Source organism: Callionymus lyra, chromosome 1 (assembly GCF_982586985.1).
Source record: "Callionymus lyra chromosome 1, fCalLyr1.hap1.1, whole genome shotgun sequence".
NCBI lineage: Eukaryota > Metazoa > Chordata > Actinopteri > Syngnathiformes > Callionymidae > Callionymus > Callionymus lyra.
Genome location: NC_141818.1, coordinates 50,897,408 through 50,923,245, shown reverse-complemented (window position 1 = coordinate 50,923,245; position 25,838 = coordinate 50,897,408). Strand labels below are relative to the sequence as shown.

Here is a 25,838-nt window from a genome sequence, read left to right as displayed (position 1 = left end):
TCGCGGAGTAATACTAAGAAGCCTCACATAGTAATACTACAAAGCCTCGCGGAGTAATACTAAGAAGCCTCACATAGTAATAATACAAAGCCTTGCGGAGTAATACTACAAAGCCTTGCAGAGTAATACTACAAAGCCTTGCGGAGTACTACTACAAAGATACTCTGTATGGTCAGATTCCTGCCGACACTAACATGCGTCACCAGCTGGTGATAAAAGTCACGCACCAGGTTGAAGTTGATGGGCTTCTCTCTGCGCCCCGTCTGCACCAGCAGCTTGTAGGCCAGGACGCCGTCGTCAGAGCCGTTCTTGTAGTTGTTGAGCGTGATGCGCCGCGACTCCCAGTCTCTGTCGAACGCCTGCTGCAGACCTGCAGGAAGAAAAACCCGGGTCAGACCAGAACACGACACGGAACCCTGATCCTGAACCAGCTCTGATTGATTTAATATGAGTCTCCAGACTTCAAACTCCTGATATCTTTTGCTTTTATTTGAAGGAATCATCAGGAACATGTGTCTCGGGTTCTATACGCCGCTGTAATCCCGTCTCACTCCCCTCCTCCCGGGCGCTCCCCCCAAGGCCCACGCTGTGGTCCATCTGAGGGAGATGTTGTTCTGGTTCCCCGGGCCCTGTCTGGCTCCAATTTGTCCCACCAATGCAGAGAGCAATATCAGACACAGTTCCCGCTCCGGCCCCCCCTCGCTCTGTGTGGTTCTGAGCTCACACACAGTCTCAGTGTTCGGCTGCTCCGCCGAGAACTTTCAGCACCGATTACGAGCCGCTGAGATTTAAACGTTGCTCAGTGTCGACCGAGCTCTCCTGGTCCTCAGCAGTTTCATTCTTAGGAGGGTTAATGTGGGACCAAACATGGATCAACATCATGTTAAGTGTGGTTATTAAGGTTTGAGTGTCGGGTTCTTGTCTCATCCTCCATATACTTTAAACTCATTTAATTTTAATTTAATTTACCAACATTTATTTACATGTTTATTATCTTATAAACTCAACATATCATAAGAGCTCTCATCGCTCTCAACAACCCTCTCAGTAATGCTGACATGAACAGCTCCCGTCGTGCTTTGCCGCCCAGCCAACCAATATTTTTGTCTTTATATGAAAAGAATGTATGTCTGGTATCGTTTAGGGGCCAAATCAAGGGCTCTGAAGCCGTTACAATGGTATAATATAAACATAAAATTAAAGCCTAAATGTGTCATTAAAATATGTAAAAACCATTGTTGTAAAATAAACTGATTATAAATAATATTTTTCAAAATATGATCTCAATATGAACAAAATTATTTGAATCTTAAAGGCTGATCAAAGTACTTTAAGATTACTTTTTAAAGCCATTTTAGATTAAATTTAAGACCAATTTAAAATAAATCCAAATTGAAAAAATATAAATTACGTTGTTTTATGGATTATAAATTGACTTAAAAACTTTTATTTTGAAAATCATAACTTTCCAGAGTTTAATTAGATTAACAATAGTCAATCTCTAAAATATAGTTTTTTAATCAATGTAAACAAATATTTAGATTACCTTACAAACACACACATGCACACACAAACACAAGAACACACATATTACACACACAAACACAAGTACACACAAGTACACACAGTATAAAACACACAAGTACACCCACACAAGAACACACATATACACAAATATTACACACACACACAAGTACACATCTTACAAACAGACACATGTACACACATTTTCACACGTATTACACACACACACACACACTACACATATGTTTTCTTAACAAATATTTTGAAATTTTAATTGATGTGAAATTTATTACTTCAATTTACTTATAATTACAAACCCAATCAAACCAATCAAACCTTTAGTTTAAAGAACTTCATGTATTTTTCAAGAACCTGTACATGTTCTACTCTGACCTCGAGAAGTGTTCCCCGCAACATCCCATATCAAACATGCAGAGGTCAAGAGGTCACGTTACCTTGCAGCCAGTCCCTGAAGTAGTGCAGCCACATGGGCGGCAGGCGGCCGTCGTCCTCCTTCAGCACGTAGCGGACGGTGTGGAACCTCTGGTGCAGCTGGTGCAGCAGAGGCTGAATCTTGGCGTAGTCGGCGCGCTGGGTCACCACGTACATGTTGTAGAAGGAGAAGAACTTGAACTGAGCGCCGATGAAGTCGTACTCGCTGGTCTCGCGGGGCACGATGTCGGTCAACTCCAGGCCGTCCCTGACCTGAGTGGTCCCGTACAAACTGACCACCAGCAGGCAGAGGAACAGCACGATGACCACCACCTGAAGAGAGGACCGTCAATGCATCTTCCTTCATGTACGTGGAGGGGACGAGAAGATCTGGAGGATCTTGAGATCTTTGAAATTAAACCTTTTTTAAACTTTTTTTATGGCGAGACGAGCACGTGATGTTCATCCAGTTGTGTTGCAGCTATGAAGCCTTCATTGAGTTTGAGTTCAGTCTCAAGTTTAAATAAATATGATGGATTCTTGAGAGAAGATACAAGTACTTCATAAGTACTTCATAAGTACTTCATAAGTGAGAGACACATCAAACAGTTACAGGAGGAAAAGACGTCGTAAAATACCAGCAAACGCCAAAATAAATTGTAACAAAAAGGAATTTTCCTTTAAGTCAATGAGTCGAGGCTTCGTTGTTCGGTATTAAAAAACCCACATGAAGCTGTTGTGGAAGAAGAAGAAGAAGAAGAAGAAGAATTGAGAAGAATCCAGATCAGCACATTATTTCACTGGTGATCGTCAGACGACCACACAGAGTCTGGATGTGACTCACATAAAACCTCTGAACAAGAACGACAACATCTTCATGATGATTAACCATCAACTCACTTGATCCGTGAGTCAGATGCACACACAAGTAAACACGCACACTCACACAAGTACACACAAGTACACACAAGTACACACACGTACACACACTTCAAATACACACAAGTGCACACACCTACACACATTTTTAAAAATCAGACGAGTAGACACAATAACACACAAGAACACACACTTCAAACACACACAAGTACACACACTTCAAACACACACAAGTACAAACTTTAGAAACACACAAGTAAATATATGTACATGCTCAAACAAGTACGCACACATTGCAAGCACATGCACACATAAGTACACATGTGCATACACTCACACATAAGTACACACACACATTACACACACACACAAGTACACACACTAGTACACAAACATTACAAACACAAGCACACACAAGTACACACATTTACATTATACAGTCACACAAACACAATTACACACATGCACATATTACAAACACACACAGGCAGACACGCACAAACACATACACACACAGACGGGCAAACACACATACTGTAAACACAATCAAACACCCATGCACACACACACACACTCTCACACACTCACCTTGGTGCTGGGCTGCAGCAGGAACGGTGCGTAGTGTTTCTCAGCAAACGAGGCCAGAGTCCAGCGAGTACACGGAGGATCCAGACAGCGAAGGCCCATCGAAGACTCGCCAACCTGAGACAGCAGGTCTCGTGTGGAGCTGTTGTTCTCGGGCCCGGTCGTGGACGCGGCGTCGGTCTGGAGGACGCCGGGCGCAGCAGCAGCAGCAGGTGGAGGATGAGGGTTCGAGGGGTGGAGGTTGGAGAAGGTGTCTCGCGTGGAGACGTTACTTCGGCTGGTGGTGTTGGTGCTGACCCGGCTGCTGCTGTGACAGTCATTGTTGCTCCGGGGCGGGTTGACGGGCTGCACCGAGATCTGGGAGCGGGGCTCGGCCGTGGTGTAGAAGGCCTGGGTTCTGGGGTCGTACTCCGTCCGGAGCTGCACCGTGGACTGCATGGTGATCTGGGTCTGCTGGGCGAAGCTGTGGCTGCTGTAGGACGGAGGGGGGCTGCTGTAGCCAGGGGGGGGCGTCTGGTAGGACGGAGGGGGGGTGCGGTAGGAGGGGGGTGGACTGTAGCGACTCCCGTCTGCCCCGTCCAGGTACTGAGGCTCCATCTGGATCACACGGTTGGCACAAGGACTGATGGAAGAAGATACAATGTTAGCATCAAGAAGAACATCAAGGTTTGAATCTTCACGAGCTTCAGGATGAAAGAAGATAGAAGTGTGTGTTGTTATCACGACACAAGGATATGATATACAGTGATATATAGTGATAGTGTAGTAACACGTTTATATGTGTAGTATTATCGAGTACTTGACTCTGGTGTTGTGATAGTGTAGTAACAAGTATATATTTGTAGTATTGTGGAGTACTTGACTCTGGTGTTGTGATAGTGTAGTAACAAGTATATATGTGTAGTATTGTCCAGTACTTGACTCTGGTGTTGTGATAGTGTAGTAACAATTATAAATGTGTAGTATTGTCCAGTACTTCACTCTTGTGTTGTAGTATTTACAGACCACATGACTCTTGGCGAAGTCGTAACTTCTTTCATTTGTTTTCAAACCAAAATATGTTCAAACATCAGCTTTAGAAGCTGCTGGAGTCACTGTATCCTCTCGTCCTCAGTCATAACTGTATCTGCTCGTCCTGAAAACTCACGCATTCAACAAAACCAATAAAGTAGTAATTTTTCACTTGTTTAAACTGACAACATTTGCTTAAACTTTTAAACACAACATATGAGGAGTCATCCCTCTTAACAACCCTCTCAGTAACGGGGAGCTGAAAAGCTCTAATAAGGCTTTGCCGCCCAGCCAACCAATCACAGCTGTGGATGTCTTTTAAATTTTTGTGTGGTAATAAGTGTCTCTCACTAAGTTCTGTGGTTGAACTTGATAAAGATTGTAAACATGTTCCTGCAGCGTAATACTATATATTTAAATGAGTAAGTTAGTAAGTAAGTATGTAATATTTGAGTAGTACTGTAAGCAATAAAGTAAAACTGCAAAACGACGAGCCTGAAAACTTCTTCTACAGTTTTAACTTTCGTCTACAATACAACATTATAATGATTATTACGTGTGTTTGTTATACGTGATGCTCAGAACACAAAGACACAACTGACTTGTGTTCGACAACACTTGTGTGTTCACACACTGGTGACGACAATCTTTGAACAAGTGAGCGAAGCGTGACGTGACAGCAGGAGTGAAGCCGACAATCGTGATGAGTTGATGGAAGGGATTAGAGGAAGTGATGAAGACACATCAGACACACACTTGATGGAGAGAACAATGAACTGATAGCCGGGATGATGGAGACATAATCCTGAATGAAAGAGAGTCTTTGTGTGTGTGTGTGTGTGTGTGTGTGTGTGTGTGTGTGTGTGTGTGTGTGTGTGTGTGTGTGTGTGTGTGTGTGTGTGTGTGTGTGTGCGTCCTCACCTGTAGAAGCAGCAGAAGATGTCGAAGCGTCGATCTTCTCGACGGTACAGGTCCATGCTGAGGATGGCGGGGAAGATCAGCAGCACCATGGCGAAGTTGAAGACCACAACCACCGCCGCCTGACGACACACACACGTCATTGTGAATTTTAACTACACAATCCACAGTGGAGCTCAAGAGGATCCATCGGATAGATATTGACATCATGTGATCTTTATTTCAACATCACAGGTTCATTACCGTATTTATCAGACTAAAAGGTTCGCTTAAATATTGTCAACATTATTATTTATTAAAACCGTGTGTACTTGACCTTGAAAGATTTAGTTTCTAAATGTTTGAGTTCGATTGTTTAGTTTGGTTAGTTACGAAACTGCACCATGAGACGTATAGTTTTACTCCACTAGAATCCGTAGTATTATTCCACGAGAATCCGTAACATTACTCCACTAGATTTGTAGTATTACTTCACTAGAATCCATAGTATTACTCCAATAGAATCTGTAGTATTACTCCACTAGAAATGTAGCATTACTCCACAAGGGTCTGTATTATTACTCCACTAGAAACCGTAGTTTTACTCCACTAGAAGCTTAGTATTATTCCACTAGAATCTGTAGTATTACTCCACAAGGGTTCGTAGTATTACTCCACTAAACATGTAGTATTACCTCACAAGGGTCTGTAATATTACTCCACTAGAATCCGTAGTATTACTCCGATAGAAATGTAGTATTACTCAACAAGAAATGCAGTATTACTACAGTTGAATCCGTAGTATTACTCCACTATAAATGTATTAGTACTCCACAAGAGCCAGTATTACTCCACCAGAATCTGTAGCAGTACTCCACAAGAATACGCATTTGTACTCCACTATAGATACATTGTAGATAAATATAGAATTACTCAACTAGAAATGCAGTAATACTCCACTAGAATCTGTAGTATTACACATCTAGACACTGTAGTATTACTCCACAACTCCAGAGTATGAGGGGAGTGGTTTGTAAGCGACTGTGAGGCAGCAGGGATGAAAATCAGAAACTCCAAATCTGAGTCCATGGTTCTCAGTTGTAAAAAGAGTGAGGGAAGAACAGAGTGAGATTGACAGGAACGTTAACAGTTATGGAGACGATGCATCGATGTGTTGTTTGTAAACGTCTCTGACTCCACTAGGATCAGGAAGTAGAACTGGACGAGTCCAAGGGTCAGACCCAGGACACTCCGGAGAGACTATGACTCTGGTCTGGGAACATCTCGGTAACCTGATGGTTACATCAGAGCTGCAGGAATCCACCACTAGAGGAAGACTTTGTGTGTTTCTGAGAGTAAACTGCTGAGTGAGCAGAGTAGTGTGCGTCCATGGTGTGTGTTACTGTGTGAAGTCAGTGTTGTGGTGGAGCAGGAGGGAGGAGGGGGGAGGAGGGGGGAGGTTGAGGCCCTGCCCAGAGCACAATCTGGATCTGGTGTACTTGCCAGACCACTACACACAGACACACAATCCTGTGTGAGTGCCAGACCACCCAGGGATCCGGAGGCCCGCGGGGCCCGAGGTGATGAGCAGGCGCTGCACAGACAACACACAATGTGTACACACACAAACGCACGCCTCGGACACACTGTGTTCCTGGTCCTGGTCCACAAGAAAGGGACTGGACCACAGGGGGAACGATCCATCCTCTGGCCGCGGACGTCCAGACAGAGGAGCACAGACTTGTACAAACACATTCTCTGACCGCAGGCTCACCCCGGAGCAGGAGATTTATCGCCACATCTGTCTTCCACTCGTGAATGTGTGTGTTCCTGTGTGTGTTTTCGTGCCGTTATCTGCACAGAATTCCTGGCTTTTTTTTTGTCCGCGGCGATACGAGGAAGCTAAAGAGAGGAAGATAAGACGAGGAAGGAAACGGGGAGAATCCTCAGAGAAGTCAACGACAGGAAGAGACTCTGACGGGAAAGATGGACGTGAAGCATTTGTTTTTACTCAGTCGTGTTTGTTAGTGTTGATGCAGCTAATGTGTGTGTCCTCACAATATCTGCTTGTGTGTGTGTCTGTGTCAGTGTGTGTATGTCTGTGTCAGTGTGTGTGTCTGTGTCAGTGTGTCTGTGTGTGTATCTGTGTTTGTCTGTTTGTGACAGTGTGTCAGTGTCTGTGTATCTGTGTGTGTGTGTCTGTGTATCTGTCTGTGTGTGTATGTTTGTGTGTATCTGTGTGTGTCTGTGTGTGTGTATCCGTGTGTGTCTGTTTGTGTCAGTGTGTGTCAGTGTCTGTGTGTATATCTGTGTGTGTGTGTATGTGTGTGTGTCTGTGTGTATCTTCTCGTGTGTGTCTGTGTCAGTGTATCTGTGTGTGTCTGTTTGTGTCAATGTGTGTCAGTGTCTGTGTGTTTATCTGTGTTAGTCTGTGTGTATCTGTTTGTGTGTCTGTTTGTGTGTCAGTGTCTATGTATATATCTGTGTGTGTCTGTTTGTGTCAGTGTGTGTGTGTGTGTCTGTGTGTGTCTGTGTGTGTCTGTGTGCGTGTATCTGTGTGTGTCTGTGTCAGTGTGTGTGTATCTGTGTGTGTCTTTTTGTGTGAATGTGTGTCAGTGTCTGTGTTTTTATCTGTGTGTATCTGTTTGTGTGTGAATCTGTGTGTGTCTGTGTGTATCTGTTTGTGTGTGTGTGTCTGTTTGTGTGTCAGTGTCTGTGTGTATGTGTGTGTGTGTCTGTTTGTGTCAGTGTATGTCAGTTTCTGTTCGTGTATTTGTGTTTGTGTGTGTGTGCATGTGTGTCAGTGTGTGTGTGTTTGTGTCTCCGTCTGCGGGTCGGTGTGTATCTGGCTGGTCTGTGTGTGTCTGTTGTTGTGTGTGTGTCTGTTTGTGTTTGTGTGTGTTTGTGTGTGTATGTGTCTGTGTGTGTCTTTGTGTGTGTCTGTGTGCGTCTTTTTTTTGTGCAAATTTTGTACATTTGTAACTGTGTTATTTAACTTCAACTTATTTTATCTCTTTAATTTCAACTTTTCCCAGCATCACACCTTTTAAAAATGTCATAATTCAATTAAATATACTTACATTCTGTCACAAATACATATCGTAGTATTCATTACATCTGCTAAATATAAGGTTTAACTGTAGTTTAATAATGTGTCCTACTAGAAATACTATTTAAATATAAGTTATAAAAAACAAAAGACAAAATAAAGTGTGAAAACTAATAACTTTTCATGTTGTATTAAGAATTAAACAGTGAAGAATAATAAACATTTTTAAACAGGTTTTATAGTAATTATAAAGTGAAAACTTCTTCTCCTTCTTCACATAAACGTTTTATATATTTTAAGTCAAATCGTCTCCGTCTCAGAGTTTGTCGTTTTGAAAAATCTTTCTTGTACCTAAACATCTAAACTTTAACACCATAATACTTCAATAAAACAGGTATATTTGAATTAAACGGGAGTGAACTTCCCTGGAACTCGACTTTCTAGGAACTTCTCTCTCCCTTGTATTCCTGAACGACAAATGATGTTTTCATTTCATCTGCTAAGAAGGAGGAGGAAATAAATCCTGTGTTGATGGACGCGCTCGTGACAGGAAAAGCTCTCGCTGCAAAAGTCATTGAGAAACTCTGGAGTCCGAGCGCGACGACTCCACGACACTGGACAAATTGTCCACTTTTGGAACGAAGGCTTATTTGTTACACTCCTTTTTTTTCTTTTTTTTTCCATTCCACGTTTTGTTCCGTGTGTTTGAAAGAGCGATTTGTATGAATTAAGCACTGAGTGATTATTGAAGGCAGTTGGCTCGAGTGACAGACGCTCTTTCTGTCCCAGTTTTCACTGTGATGACGTCTATAATTACTGACAGATGCAAAAGAAGTCAGTGCCCCCCCTCACACACACACACACACACACACACACACACACACACACACACACACACACACACACACACACACACACACACACACACACACACACACACACACACACACACACACAGAGAAACAGTGAGGCCATTGCTTTGGAAACCTCCCACACAGATGTACACACAGACGTGCACGCACATACGTGCACACATGCAGAGAGGTTGGATTACACAGACTTCGTCTACGCTCGACCCGGGGCCTCCGCCTCTCAGATCCATAGAAAATAAAGTCACACGTTCTGGTCGTCACGCTGACGTAGCGTCAAAAACACACATGAAGTCAATGTTTAAGCAGGAAAAAAAAAGACATTTAAGTGACGTGTATTTGATGCTCCTGGAAAGATCAGTGTGGAAGGTTGTTGATGATGATTGTGTTGATGATTGAGAGTTAAATATATTATAATCAAACTGTTGAAACCTCTAATTCTAACAAGAATGTTATAAAAAAAGTTTTTAAAGCAGACAAAAAGGTGCTAGCATAGCTAAAATGCTAACGACGCAAACCACTTGAATCCTTTTTTTCTATTGACGTTTAACTAGAGTTCAATGATAATAAAAGTATTGATTTAATTTTACAATTCAAGATGTATTTTGATTAGTCATTAAGCGTTAAGAAGATAATTTAGCTTTAAACTATAATATCTCCAGATATTAAGTTCACTTCTTCTAGTTTATTGAATATTAACCCTTGCGTTGTCTCTGGGTCAAGGTGACCCGAAGCCTTCGAAAACAAATGTGTTTGTAGCATCCCCTGTGTTGTCTCTGGGTAAGGGTCAACTTGACACAGAGACAGTACATTTGTAAATGTGTTTCTACTGTACATGAATAACATAATTCTTCTGAGGAAATTGAGACCAACATCCATTTTAAACTGAGATAATTTAAAATAAACTATTTGATATTATTATTCTACAAGAACAAGAATGCAAGATTTTTGTTTTTAAACATCTAGTGCTAGCATAGCTACAATGCTAACAGTATGGAAATCCTGCATGTTTTAAATATTTTTTACATTGACATGTATTTGTTTAATGACATAAAACGGAATAATAACAGACATATTCATCAAAAAAGTTGAGTTTTTGAGAGACTTCATACGAAAAGAAGCTTATTAAGCTAACATGAAAGCTAATAGTATTAGCTGCAACATCTAGTAGTATCTGATATTTCACTTCTTCTAGTTTGATAATATGTTCATTGTTGTAAATGTTTCACTAAAGTACATCATAAATACAATTGTTCTTGAGACTTATTATACATATTCTACATTAAAAACCAAACTGTTTGATGTTATTCTTTTACAATGATAAAATATTCTAATTTCGAAAGCAAACAAATAGTGCCAGCGTAGCTAAAATGCTAACAATGTAAAATAAATACTTATAATTGATAATTAAAATAGTTTTTCTATTCCTTTATTGACTTAGTCGTATAGAATAAGAGAAATATATATTTGAAAAGAGTTGAATGACACTAAAAGCGCTATATAAATAAAAATTACTTACTTACTTACACTGAATTAAGCTAACGTGAAAGCTAAAGCTATTAGCTGCAACATCTAGTAGCATCTGATCTTTGACGTTTGTTCATATTTGATGTCGTGAATGTTTTGTTACTTATTTATAAAAGACACGATAGTCGTGGAAGAATTACCGCTAACAGCAAGTTAGCAAAGTTAGCATTCAACCTTTTTAAATCCACTATCATCACTATCGTTGCTCCACGTAACAAACGTCATGGTTCAGGTGTGCACCTGGAGGACGTACCTGGAGCGAGAAGGCTCGCAGGGCCGGGATAGGAATGAGGGCGGCCATGAAGAATGCTGTGACGTTACTGATGGAAGTGAGAGCGACGCTGGCCCCCGTCCTCTTCAGGCATTCCCCGGTACGATCCTGACAACAGAAAAGAAAGCTCTTGTGATCAGACGGTCGCCGCGGGCGACGCACGCTCAGGTATCAACGACTATCATAACACGGCGTGACTGACAGCAACACTTCCCGGATCATCCCGAAGGATCCCGGAGGATGAAACTGATCAATTAAAGATAATAATAAATCTCGGTCGGACGCGACAAACAGGTGTGTGAAGACACGCAGGACCACACAGGCCGTTCCCGCAGGCGTGTGCGTTTTTTTTGTGTGTCGCTCGGATCGGGTTTTGTTTACGTCTCCGACGCACAAAGAGATTCTCTGGAGGACGACGTGGAGCAGGAGAGGAAACAAGGGAACAGGAAAACAAGCAAATGCATGCCTGTGTTTTCCCCCCGTGGAGATGAAAGTCATCCTACACCAGCGACACACACACATGCGCCCGTCCACAAACACACACCGCATAACAACAACATTCTCTTATTAGATTCTTTTGTTTGCTTGCGAGCGTGTCCAAATCTGCTGGAGAGGAATTCGCTGCCGTGACAATGATCACAAAAATCTCCGACGTAACAAAGTGTCAAAAAGAAGACGTTCACCTACAAAGCAACTGTGGTTTTTAAGAAAAATGTGTCTCACCTCGAATGGAATCCTCTTGTTCTGTCCGGTCTCACTGAAGGCGTGAGCGAGAAGAAACACGTCGTCCACGCCGACACCGAGAGCCAGGAAGGGCAGAACCTACCGGAGCAAAAGTGAAAAGATGTGAAAAAAACCCACATTTTTCATACATAGATGATAAAAAGTGTTCTGTTGCAACAAAATCTGAAACAAAGTAAGTAAGTAAGTAATTTATATTTATAGAGCACTTCCAGACCAGGGTCACAAAGCGCTTAAACAATCAAAACAATATTCAATAAAGTATATACTTTAAAAGATCAAGATAACACCGAGAACAACACAGGAGTTCCAGAAAATCAAGGAAAAGCCTGAACAAATTGTTATTATTATTTTTGCATTGAAGTTAAAAAACATGTCGATGTGACGACAGTACTCAATAAAAAGAATGAGATCAATATAAAATAAATTAAATACTTAAATTCAAGTGGGAGATAAAATAATGATTTATTCATAAAATAAAATATGTTAAATTAAGGTGAAAGAAGTTCTCGAACTGGGATGGTTTTGATCTTCTTAGCACTTGATTAAAGCTTCAAAAGTATTTTGGAAAATATGAAAATTGCCATAAAAATATCAAATCAAATATGTTAGTCTAGATCAGGGTCTCAAACACAACTGGGGTCAACTGGGGTCAATTGTGGAGACTGGCTCGATGGACTTTCAGCACATTTTTTAAATACTATCCATATTTGGTTGAATTTTTTTAATGAATTTTTGTGTTTTCACTGTGAATTTGAGCATTTTTGTCTAATTTTAAATGTTAATTTATTGAATAAATCAATCTTAACTGTATAAACAACGCTGTATAAATGATATGATGATATTTATTCCTTCACAATGTGACATTTAAAAAATATACAAACAAACTCAGAACTAATGAGAGGAAGGGTCAGAATATCCTGAGGCCACAAGTTGCTCTAAATGACAACATTCAAATAAAAACCAATGAAAGGAGAAACTTTGAAACAATATAATCTGGCCTACATCAGCAACAGGAGCGCAGCGGTCAGTACCTGCGTGGTGGCAGCGTTGAAGGAGATCCCCAGGAGCGAACAGAGTCCGAGTCCGGCCGCCACAGACAGCGTGACCAGCAGGACTCCTGCCAGCCCCACGGCCCCCTGGGACTTGGCACAGTCCCAGCGCAGCATGGTGAGGCACGCATACGCCAACTGAAGGAAGAAACACAACCTGGTGAGCGAGCGCCGAAGATGACGAAGACGCATGGACTCCACGCACCATCAACAAGTAGCCGCTGGCCACGCGGATGACGCTGACGTCGGAGAAGGACTTGAGAATGTCTTCCAGGGTGGTGCTGGTGAAAGACAAGACCTTCTGAGACGAGTCCGCCTTCACACTCTGCAGCACCGCCTGCACAACACACACAAAACACACTTATAACACACACAACGCACTTATAACACAGAGAACACACTTGTCAATAAAGTCACTTGTTTTCATGTCTAAACAAGAAGGATGTGTCTCGCCTGCAGTTCATACAAAACTCTGCAGCCAGAATTCTGACCCGCTCTAGTAGAAGAACTCACATTTCTCCTTCAAACTCTTCACTGCCTGCCAGTTTCTTTCAGGATCATTTTAAAATTCTGGTTCCTACTTTCAGATCTATTCATGGTCATCCACGGCTAAGATTGGACGGCTGGGCGGCAAAGCATTACGGGAGATGTTCAGGTCACCGTTACTAGGGACAACACCACAGCTAAGATTGGTCGGCTGGGCGGCAAAGCATTATGGGAAATTTTCAGGTCACCGTTACTAGGGATGACACCACAGATACAATTGTATGGCTGGACAGCAAAGCATTATGGGAAATTTTCCGGTCACCGTTACTAGGGATGACACCACAGCTATGATTGGTCGGCTGGGCAGCAAAGCATTATGGGAAATTTTCAGGTCACCGTTACTAGGGATGACACCACAGATACAATTGTATGGCTGGACAGCAAAGCATTATGGGAAATATTCAGGTCACTGTTACTAGGGATGACACCACAGCTACGATTGGTTGGCTGGGTGGCAAAGCATTATGGGAGATTTTTAAGTCACCGTTACTAGGGACGACACCACAGCTAAGAGTGGTCGGCTGGGCGGCAAATCATTATGGGAGATTTTCAGGTCACCGTTACTAGGGATGACACTTCATATTAAATGTTGAGCTGGAAATCTAAATAAAGTTAAATAAATGTATTTAAACAAGTGAAGAATTACATGGTCAGTTGGTTTAATGCAAAGTTATCAGTACATTACCCCGGTGATAAATGAGGGACCACTGTATTGTAATAAGTTGCTCTATATCATAGCAGGTTTGCTTTAAAACAAACTATGACCTCACAAGAAATACTTTTTCCATCGCCACGGACAGAGAACAGAACCACAACCTCGGGTTTTTGGTGGAAGGTTCAGATGTTACGAGGTATCTTCTCACTGTCGGTGCAGACAGCTGCCTTCAACATCCACCAGCAGGTCTAACACATTAGCAAAACACACTTCATCACACACATGTGAACTCACAAGTCTCCTGACCCCCAGACCCACACTGTACTACACACACACACACACACACACACTTCTAGGACAAATAAGGCCACGCTATGAATTTATGAAGTGTGTTTTATGATTTCCTTTGATGAGGAACATGCGATGAGAGCATCACACCTCGCTGTCGCACCATCCGTGAACTCTGGAACACACACACACACACACACACACACACACACACACACACACACACACACACACACAAACACACACACACACACACGCGAGGTTGTGCCGTGTCAAGCAGAGGTTCGGGGCCTCAAAACAAAGATGATGTCACACTGGAGCCACCAACGGGGGCCACAGCTGGGGAAGCCATTGTGCGTGAACTTTTGAGCGAATTTTTCGTGTTTGAGTGAAAAAGCGAGCCGGACCAGAGAGAGAGAGAGAGTTTCGGAGCTTAATGTGTTCCAGACGTTCCTCACGCTGTTCCCCCATTGATGGTCTGAAGCTCCTACCACACACCAGTGGACCAGAAGATCCACCTGTATCCGGCCCGTGATCTACGAGGTGGTTACCAGGGGTTTACATGTATCTGGTGTCTTACCTCCGAGTATCTCCTCTGCCAGGCCTCCAGGATGGCCCCGGCCTTCTCCTCGTTCCAGTTGATGTGGGAGACCATGTCGTAGCCCCGGAAGTGCTCGAACATCTGCTTCGGAGTCATCAGCTGGAACATGGTCTGTAAGGCCTGAGCGCTGGAGGTGAAGGAGGCGGTTTAGATGTCACACATTTGAGCGTCTTCGTAACATGCATCACTAAACAATACTTCAACAAGTACATCTGAAGTATTTTGTGTATTCTAGTCGCAAAAAACGGTCTTTTCATTGAAACGTGTGTTAAAGTGTGTATGTGCGTGTGTGTTAAAGTGTGTATGTGAGTGTGAGTTAAGTTTGTATGTCCATGTGGGTTAAAGTGTGTATGTGCGTGTGTGATAAAGTGTGTACGTGCGTGTGTGTTAAAGTGTGTATGTGCATTTGTGTTAAAGTGTGTATGTGCGTGTGAGTTAAGTTTGTATGTCCATGTGTGTTTAAGTGTGTATGTGCGTGTGTGTTAAAGTGTGTATGTGCATTTGTGTTAAAGTGTGTATGTACGTGTGTTTTAAAGTGTGTACGTGCGTGTGTGTTAAAGTGTGTATGTGGGTGTGTGTTAAAGTGTGTATGTGCTTTTGTGTTAAACTGTGTATGTATGTGTGTGTTAATGTGTGTATGTGATTCCGTGTTAAAGTGTTCATGTCCATATTTGGTAAAGTGTGTATGTGCGTGTGTGTTAAAGTGTGTATGTCCATGTGTGTTAAAGTGTGTATGTGCATGTGTGTTATTTTGATGCACGACTCTATTGTATTAGTATGTGTGTGTTTTTCATTTAAATATTGACAATAGAAAGTTATCTTAAGCTCCGCCCACTGAATTACACACAAGATGATTCGAATGTGTGTCTGAAAGTGTGTTATATTATTAACTTATATATTATTTTAACTTTTGACACACACACACAAACACACATGCACAGGCACGCAATCTCTCAAACACTCACAGAGACACACAAACATACATTTTAACACTAACACACACACAATCTTTTGACATGCCAAACACACACACACACAACCACAGACCCACACACGCAGGTAGGCAGACACTAATGACTCAACCCTGCCAGGAAACAACAACTGGAGACAAACAAGTCGACACTGAACCCTCAGTTCAAACCTAACGTCTCGATCCGAGTGCGTTTTTTTCAAGGTTTTAATCCAATAATTGCTCAATTTGCACAACGCCGGATAAACTGTAGCCGTTGTCGGGGCTTCAAGAAATATGTACACTTTGAGTGTTGTGAGTCTTTATGACGCCTCGGCGTGTGTGGCGAGAAACAACGCACACTAATTGAGGCTTTAACGCTGGCGAGCATCTCGTGTGAGTCTGAACTCGTAATCCATGTGCTCCGTCTGGACGCTTGTGCCGGGGTTAAGACCATGTACTTGAAATCGCTGTATATTTGGACAAACCACCTCGGCAATAGATCATCCTGTACAGCGGTGTGCGTGTGTGTGTGCGTCTGTGTGTGTGTGTGTGAGTGTGAGTCGTTCATGCAGGGTAGCGAGAGCTGAGCAGGAACAGCTGGAGCTCTAAGATTTCACTGGAATCTGCTAATGACTGCAAGATTTACAACCAGAGCGCACACCTTTACATGTCCAGGGCAGAAGGAACTCTCTTGTGTTACCTGAGCAGGGGTCCGCTGCCATTCTTGGTGGTCCCTCCTACAATGAGTTCTTCCTGCCAATGCATGTACTTCCTGGAGAGGCCGTGGCAGCCGCCGCTCAGGGTCCACGCCACGTCTAATGGCTACGGCAATAAAACCAGCGGAGGGGAAAATAAACTGTCAGGAAACGCTGCCTCGAAACTTGACGTTTAAGCGAAACACATGGACCCACCTTGGTCGAGTTCTTGTTAGGTGCCGTCGGGGGGCAGTCGGGGTCGGCCGGGTTCAGGCAGGGTCTGTCCATGTAGCCGTGGCCCACGTCTGCCTTGTTCAACATGTCCTCGAACACTTCCACGCGGACTTTCGTCTTCCGGAGGTCTTCGAGGAAGTGCTGCGGGTCGAAGTTGGTCCATTGCAGAGGACTTTCACCTCTGTGAGGACAGGAAGTACAAGTGTTGCTGTGTCGTGTTGTTGTACTTCTTGAAGACCTGAGTAAAAATCCTTCGAAACACTTTGGGATTAAAACGATCAGAATGAAATGGTATTCCGAGAGAAGACGATCCACCCTCCCTTAGAGGTCAGGTCGAGAAGCACTAAACACTCGCAAATCTGAATCCATGGTTCTCAGTCGGAATTAAGCGAGGGATCGACTGTGGTGTCGTCAGCAGTTATGCAGACGATGCACCGATCTATGCTGGTACAAAGACAGTAAAGCCCAAAGGCAAAGCTGGTCATAATGGATGATCTTTGGACGAAATAAATTGGACTACGGTGGGCCCCGGAATTGGACGTAGAGGTACATAGACCAATCAGAGCCCTGATAGTATAGACGGCAACGTCTAGAAATTATTTTCATTCTTCCAAGTTTTATAAATGCTTCAAATATACCTCTTAGATCCACCATTAGGACTCTCCACACACCTTAGCCTGCTAATTTATATTCCACTTTTGAGTCAGTAGGACGTGGAAACCTACAACTGCCGTATTTTCCGCACTATAAGGCGCACTTAAAATCCTTTAAAATCATTACATTACCTCGTGGGTGACTTGTAGGGGGTGGGATTAACGACGCACGTCACATCATGGTGGACGTCTACGGAGTAAGATTACTGCCACAGTTTTGAGCGAGTGTGTCTTGGTTGTTGTACACTTAAACATTTTTTTTGCGCAAAATCACTCAGCTGCGCGCTCAACATGTCATACACGCGCAATCTAGCTGTCATACATGCGCTCAACTTCACTGCTGCTAACTCAACATTTGTCTGCTCACAACACCAGTCTCATGCTCTGCTGCTTGATACCTTTTAAATATCATTTGAACGTCGTTACCATGGGAGTGAACGGAGTTGTCAGAACGCTTAGTAAAGTTTGACTTTATCTGACTGTTTTGTTGACATTCCCTTTATGCATAACACAACCCCAGTCAAACGTTTGACTGTATCTTTTATTCTATGCCTTATAATCAGGTGCAAACTATTTATGAAAACACTTCTAAAATAGGCCATTCATTGAAGTTGCACCTTATAATCCGGTGTGCCTAATAGTGGGGAAAATACGGTACTCAAGAGCGATTGCAAAAGTGCTTCATGAAGGGTCACTGGTAAACTCGGACGGTGTACTTGAAACAATCCAATCCAGTCGTGGGTGACGAGGGGACGACCATCTTGCCTCGACTCGAGGTTACAGAAGAGAACAAGAACTTTAATAATTGGCAGAAAACAAGTAATTCCCACAATGCCGTGAGGTACAGAATTCCTGATTGGACCGGTCTCTCCCCCGTTTGTCCATGCCATACAAATTCCGATCTCTGTTTTTCCCCAAATCTCTCTCTCCGTCGTTCAGACTTCTTTGTATGTGCCTAACCAGGCTTGGGTCATTATTCGCGGCCTTCCAACCAGAACATAGTAAGAACCTGGTTTGACGTGGAGATGGGAGGCCCCGGCACACACACACACACACACCTTCTGAGGTGAACCTGGAGAACGTACTCCAGGAGCAGCGTCGCACATACATGTGCCTGAACACACGCATGCGGAGGTACAGGTCCGCGGCGTGTTACTGTAGCAACCGGGCATTCACGACAAAAAGAACAGACAATGGTGTGAGGCCCAGGCTGGAGAGAAACCATGGCCAGCGACACGCATGCCAGCGACGACTACAATAGAGCCTTCAGAGGGGACGGGATGTGGGACACACACTCATGCAAACACCCGCGCGGGTCGCCTATGTCTCGGCGTTCTGAGGGGAAGCGAGCGTGGACTTACGGGAGATAGAAGACGCCGGAGTGAAGCTTGGCTCCTTCCCAGAAACAGTCCAAGGGGGTGATGACGAGACAGGGATGAAGTCTTTCTATGATCTAATTAGAGGAGAGAAGAAGACACTGAGGCGTGTTGAGAAGATGACGAGGTCACATTCCGACTGCAGGAACATCTCGTCATCAGATCCATCGCAGCGTTACGTAAGAAGAAGCAACAGATCTTAAGAACTTCAAAATATCAAATGATGCAATTTCTGTTTGTGACTCACTTTACATGTCATGTGACGCCTTTGATGGTTCTTTTGTTTTTGATTATTTATTCAAAAAATGTGTTTCAACAATAAAATAAAATAAAAATGGTCTTCTTTGATCAAGCGTTCATTTTCGGTTCGGAACGTTCGGAAGTCAAAAATAAATCTATAGAGTTTGAAAAAAGTTGCATTAAAAAAAAATTCAACTAAATAGGTTGCTTCAGTAAAAAATATATTTTCAATCCAAAAAAGATTCATCAATTTAAATATTGAAAAAATATTTTTAGTGAAAAACAAACATTTTTCTTGATCCATATTTTTAGTAGAACTTTTTTGTTTATCTTAAATCAATTTACAAAAACATTTTTACAATCATTTTTTATTTATTACAGTTTTTGGTATTAAATAATAAGGAAACAAAACTAATTAAAATACTCTTCTCTTGGGTGCAAATCAGTTTTCATTTGTTTTTTTGTACCTCAATCATTCATGTTTTAAACATAATAAAACAAACAAAATTTGGAGAAAAGAAACCTTTAGCATTAAAAATTTCAACCCATTGAGTTTCAAATGATATATTTCATATATTTCCAAATATACATTGAAACACTTCCAGGACTCACCTGATACATAAGAGGATTTTCTGTCACCAATTCTCCAGCTTTGTAGCACAAATGTTCCAAATTCCATTTTCTGAAAAGAAAAAGTCAACTTTATCAGATAAAGTACCTAAATGACAGGACGGACCGAGATGGTACTTTTACACCAACTCAATTATAAATTCAAGAACTTCCGATACCCAGATGGAATACAATTAGTTGAGAACTATTCAACTTTGTTTGCTAAGAGACAGATAGTCTCCTTGGCAGAGGTAGTTACAGCAAACATGCACATCGACGACACACACCGCTTATAAAGGTAGACGTCCACTCGACTGGCTCTCTTGGCTGACTCCAGGTGCTGCAACAGCGCCTCCACTGTTAGAATGTTTGCTCCCTCCTCCCGCGGCGTCTGGATCATCAGCTGAGGGTTGAACATGGCCTCCTCGCCCATCTTCTGACGGGTGTACTTCAGCTCCTGGTTCACACGACCTCCCACTGCAGAGGAGAACGAGACACGTTACGGTTTTGATTTTGTCACCCCTCCTCATTGAACTCAGCAACTCTTCGTGAGCTTTGTGCGGGCATCATGTAGTACTGAGCAGTTGACCAAACCGTAGAAGGTATTTCTGAACTTATAAATAACATCAGCGTACAAGAGAATGTTGGTCCATAAGTTGAAAGAACTGAAAAATATCCAAACTCTGCAGGATTTCAGAAACAAGAACGTTGTTCTGCTAAGAAAGCGCTCTACAAATATTACTAACTATCTTACTTAAGTGTGTCTCAGAAGGCGCTGGGCCGACAAATTGTGTTTTAGAAATGTAGGAACCCTCACATGAAGACGCACTAAAGGTTTTTAAGCTCTGACAGAATCCCAAACGAAGCCAGTCCGACATCCCGCTCCACTTACACGCTAAACAGCCTCATGTGCCGCAACATCTGTGACTCCAGAAATAATCCAGTCGAATTTCTGCAGAGCAAAACCCAAACATCTCCTTCTGGCCCGGACCTTATCAGACTTGTATCTTAAACAAAAGCACTTTTCTCACATTGAGCACCAGCTCCATTCCAAACAGACCAGTTTCCTTAGAATCCAGAGGAATAACATCCGTTCAGTACAAGAAGTTTTTACTCAGTACAGCAATTGTTACATTGTTACAGGTCGACTAGTGATCGACTCTGGTGTCACTGAGTGAATGTTCTTCTCTCCAAGATGAAGTTCCTCATCATGACTAAGTTTTACACTTGTTACTTTATAAAGTTGCTCCGAAATCTGGGCGAACGAGAGGTTACGAGAGTCCATTATGACGTACTAATGGCTTCACTCCTCCTCCTGTAATCACTTTGCTTATACAACGAGTCGGTTGGAGGTGGAGACCATTGATGACGACAAACCTCTGTGCTTGACCAACCACAGCAGAGTGGGTGTGGTTATGGTCAACAAGATTTCATCTCCAGAACAACACAGTGTTTTCATTGGGCAGGCTTCAGAGAGAGAGAGAGAGAAAGAGAGAGAGAGAGAGAGAGAGAGAGAGAGAGAGAGAGAGAGAGAAAACTTTATAGCTAATGTCAATACTCCCGTAATGCTTTGCCGCCCAGCCAACCAATCACAGCCGTCGATGACTTTAGACATAGTAACATAAACATAGAATTTAAATACTGTATTCAACAAATCGGCTTTCACTAGATAGATCAGTGTGTAGAAAGGCATCATGGGAGTTCAGGGTTTTATTGGCACCATAAGTAAGGTGGTCATTAGTGTCTCCACTGAGTTCTGAGGTTGATGTTTATCTCCTGTTCAAATAAATCACGTTTGTAAACGAGAGAACAAGGACAAGCGTTATGTTCCTGACCCTAGTTTGCCACAATATATTTAAGTAAACGTGTAGAAGTGCAGCCACGAAAGGTGAACCGTGGGGTTTGTCAGATTGAATCTGGCTGGAGGAAGAACTGTGGGAGACCACGTGGGGTGCATGTGTAGAGAGAGTCGGGCTCTTGTCCAGGGTCTGCTCGCGGTATCGTGGAGCGACTAAGCCCTGTGCGTGCGCTCTGAGCTCCACAGCTAGCCGGGGCTACAAAAGCAGCCTTTCAGGTCCCGGAGCTGCCCCTGCTCCACCCTCGGCACCGCCACGGCAAGACCCTGGCAGCGTCTCAAACGCACACATACGGACGCATGCAACCGTCTCCGAGAGAAGAGTTATGGAAGCGTTTAACAAGCTATTGTGCTTCAGCACACTCGGGCTAATCCGCAGATTTGTGTGCGCGATCGCACACCCTTCCTTCCGAATCTGTGTCTGATTTCCTTCGAGCCGCTCTATCATCGGCGAGTGAATGTTCAGTGAAAGCTCAGGCAATTTACAACCCTCCTCTTTCACAGCGTTCACACACACACACACACACACACACACATGTGCCAAGAAGTGCCCGGAGCTCCGCAACCTTTTATTATGTCTTAATCCAATTCAATAATTCCGAGCGATGTGTGTAAGCAGGCATAGCATGAATATTTGCAGCCCGTTGTAATAGCATTAAAGTTGTACATAAGCATGACTGTTCTGTCGGGGCCCCGGACCACCCGGTCGGACCAATGGACCGGGCGGGAGGTGGGTGGGGGGGGCATGTCTCGGGGCATTAGGAGAACACACTTGATTTCTTTTTTTCCTGCCCCAAACAGCATTCCCATCTGATCCGCTCTGAAAGCATGTTTATAATACTCATCATTAATAACAGGCCTTGGCTAAAGCCATGCTTCCACGGCGAGGCCAGCTACACCAAACCTCCCTTCAAAAGGCGAAGCTGGAACTGATTTGGACCCGACACACACTGACAGTACACTAACAAGTTGACTTGTCTGCTACACTCAGTGTTCCCCGGCTTAAGGTTGAGACGCCGATGCTGCCAAGAGTCCAAATAAAAACACGAAAAAAAAAAGGATCCGTGCGTCAAGAGAAAGCGAGTGATTGAAGGAAAGACGGGTCGACAAAGAGCCCGCTGTCTGTTCTGAACACATTCCAAGTCGTAGATTGCCACCCAAAGACCTTGAGTTTACAGCTCGCACGAGGAATGGAACAAGTCGAAGGAATGTACTCTCTCTCTCTCTCTACAGGAAACAGCACATTACGGCCTCAGGCTTAGAGAATTCCACACTTCACGAGGTTACAGCGTTTTGGGGTCAGCACTCACACAGCCTCGGGGTGAAATTAACACCCCAGCTGGACCAGGAAAATGTGCGCAAGCCTGTGTGTGCATATAAAAGTGTGTGTACACACAGCTGTGTTTCTTCTGTGACACATATTCACATATCCCTTCCCCTAAGAAAACTTTTTGACCTCGCCGATGTTGATATGTTAAAGGTGTCTCGCTTCAGGCTCCGCCGGCATCACCTGAACCCGCAGTGACACCGACTGAACAGACACCCCGACTTCCTTTCGGGTTCGTAAGGTGACTTTTATGAATCCACGGGTGTTTAACCAACGTACACAAGGTTACGCGGCATAAGACGGGGAACTCGACGCTCCGACACACAAACGTTTCTAGACCAGGTCCTTGAGACAGATATCAAGTCAGGACGCTCAACAATGACCAATGACGTCCCCTTTCCACGGCTTGTCTCAGCCCTTCTCAACTCGACTCATCCTTGTTGTTTTCCACCAACAAAGTGCATCAAGGTAGATACTATTCTCGTGTACCTAATAAATATATATATATATAATATCCAGAATGGACGGAGCAACACGTAATGAAAAGGTGTACCTGGAAGTCGCGTAGTTACTTGAAGACCACGGGTATTGACGGACCACTTAACAAAAATATGGACTACCAAGCTATGAAAGTTTATTAATTATAGTTCCTTGTATTTTTTCCTCTATGTATCCTGAACAAGACGTGACACAAACGTCTTATTATGGATGAGTTCATTAACATCACATGTACAACCAACACCATTGGACCAATTATTTTTATCATTGGAAAGTTGCTAGTATTGAAGGAAAGTTGATGGAAGTATTGAAGGAAAGTTGATGCTAGTATTGAAGGAAAGTTGATGGTGGTATTAAAGAAAAGTTGATGCTAGTATTGAAGGAAAGTTGATGCTAGTATTGAAGTAAAGTTGATGCTAGTATTGAAGGAAAGTTGATGATAGTATTGAAGTAAAGTTGATGCTAGTATTGAAGAAAGTTGATGCTAGTATTAAAGAAAAGTTGATGGTAGTATTGAAGTAAAGTTGATGCTAGTATTGAAGGAAAGTTGATGCTAGTATTAAAGAAAAGTTGATGGTAGTATTGAAGTAAAGTTGATGCTAGTATTGAAGGAAAGTTGATGCTAGTATTAAAGAAAAGTTGATGCTAGTATTGAAGGAAAGCTGATGCTAGTATTGAAGTAAAGTTGATGCTAGTATTGAAGGAAAGTTGATGATAGTATTGAAGTAAAGTTGATGGTAATATTGAAGTAAAGTTGTTGCTAGTATTGATATATAATAATAATAATAATAATAATAATAATAATAATAATAATAATCTCTATTTATATAGCGCCTTTCTAGACCAAGTTGAAGCTAGTATTGAAGTAAAGTTGATGCTAGTATTAAAGAAAAGTTGATGGTAATATTGAAGTAAAGTTGATGGTAGTACTGAAGGAAAAAGCTTGTGTGTGTCACTGTACTGCCGCCCTCCATGTGGGTATTCAGTGTGTTGCATAACATTAACCCTTGGACCCCTCTTTTCTCAGAGAGGGGTGGTGCGGACGAAGGGGGTGAAAGAAGGTTTCTAAGGAACTGACATCACCACCTCCTTTCAGCGTTCGGACCCCCCCACCCCTCTTTATACTCTCGGCTCTCTCTCCCTTCACTCCATTCAGGGCCAGGCCTGGATTGGCCGGATCATGATGGCAATCAGCCCGGCCCCCTCAGTCCGAGCCAGCCCACCCCTCCACCTTCTCCTGGACTCCCTCTCTTCGCCGTGCACGGTCCCACGCCCTGCTCAACGTGCCTGAGATCCAAGCGTCCGGCTCAGTCCAGGAACGTCGCTCACGGAACCTTATCCTGCCTGATCAAACGGGGACTCGTCTGAGAACCTCACAACACAACCCTGGTGTGACTCGAAGTACACAGGTTGTGTATTTTCGTACACACTTTCCATGCATGTGTGTTAAGTGTGTGCACAGAGCGAGGATTAGCTGGATTAGCCCCCCTCCTAGTGGGCACCCCCTGTGGTTATGAGGAAGCCCCTAAAACCAGGTCATCTCTGCCACCACGACCAGAGCGACCTCCCATAACTTGAACCTCTGCACTCACACGCTTTGTTAACTTGTTGTGCGTCTTTAGATGCGACCATAGATCAATAAGCTGCCGCTTTATCAACGTCATGACGTCTTTCCTGCTCTTCCTCTTTCTTTTGATCATCTGACCCACATCAAAGTCAGACTCACTAAATGTTCTTTAACTAAAACTATGTTATTCTGGGATGATCATGACTTTATCACTTCTTTTGTTCACCTTCATTAAAAAAAAAGATCTTACAGAGAAATCCACCAACTTAGCTTCCAAGTCAAAACGAAATATTATTCATGAAAGTGCGATAATTAAAAACATTCTTTCCTTCTTTAAGCATCATTGTCCACCTCCTTTTTTAACTATATAACGACAACAAACAAACAAAACCTCCTTGGCAGCTGTAATAATGAAATAATCGCGTCCATCATATTAATTGTTGATCTAAATAGATGAATCAATTCAGATGATATTACAACTCAAATGATGGAGTTAGTTGTGTCGTATTCACTCACATCTGATGTATTTGAAGTTACCAGGACGAGAAAACAAAAAGAGCTTTTCTTTTGATTCCTCAAATAAAAAAATGAGAATAAATACTACAGATTGGGTCTTTAACATGCATCAATCAATACATGATGTTCATTAATCGCCAACATATATTTTTATAGTTACAACAAACATGCACTTAGAAGAATTTATAAAGACTGAAAACCTAATGACATACATATTGATACAGTGGATGAAAGGATGGATGGATGGATAATGGATGGCTACATAGATGGATGGATGGATAGGTGGATGGGCAATGGATGGATGGATGGATGGATGGATGAATGATGGATGAATAGATAGGTGGATGGATGAATGGTTGGATGGATAAATAGGTGGATGGATGGATGAA

At 42.8% G+C, this 25,838-nt stretch overlaps 1 protein-coding gene across 1 annotated transcript in view; it reads right to left on the bottom strand.

Moving 5' to 3' along the window:
• The window catches only part of ptch1 (patched 1), a 112,344-nt gene that overhangs the window by 16,443 nt on the left and 70,063 nt on the right, over window positions 1-25,838 (bottom strand). The window contains exons 3-16 of the mRNA XM_087811905.1: window positions 19,974-20,163; window positions 19,690-19,759; window positions 18,823-18,914; window positions 16,791-16,989; window positions 16,580-16,701; window positions 14,907-15,054; window positions 13,043-13,174; window positions 12,820-12,975; window positions 11,768-11,866; window positions 11,027-11,152; window positions 5,353-5,471; window positions 3,424-4,042; window positions 1,980-2,289; window positions 228-370 (exon numbers count right to left, since the gene is read on the bottom strand). Of these exons, the coding sequence (XP_087668031.1) occupies window positions 228-370; window positions 1,980-2,289; window positions 3,424-4,042; window positions 5,353-5,471; window positions 11,027-11,152; window positions 11,768-11,866; window positions 12,820-12,975; window positions 13,043-13,174; window positions 14,907-15,054; window positions 16,580-16,701; window positions 16,791-16,989; window positions 18,823-18,914; window positions 19,690-19,759; window positions 19,974-20,163 (2,525 nt within the window). The remainder of the gene's footprint in view (window positions 1-227; window positions 371-1,979; window positions 2,290-3,423; window positions 4,043-5,352; window positions 5,472-11,026; window positions 11,153-11,767; window positions 11,867-12,819; window positions 12,976-13,042; window positions 13,175-14,906; window positions 15,055-16,579; window positions 16,702-16,790; window positions 16,990-18,822; window positions 18,915-19,689; window positions 19,760-19,973; window positions 20,164-25,838) is intronic.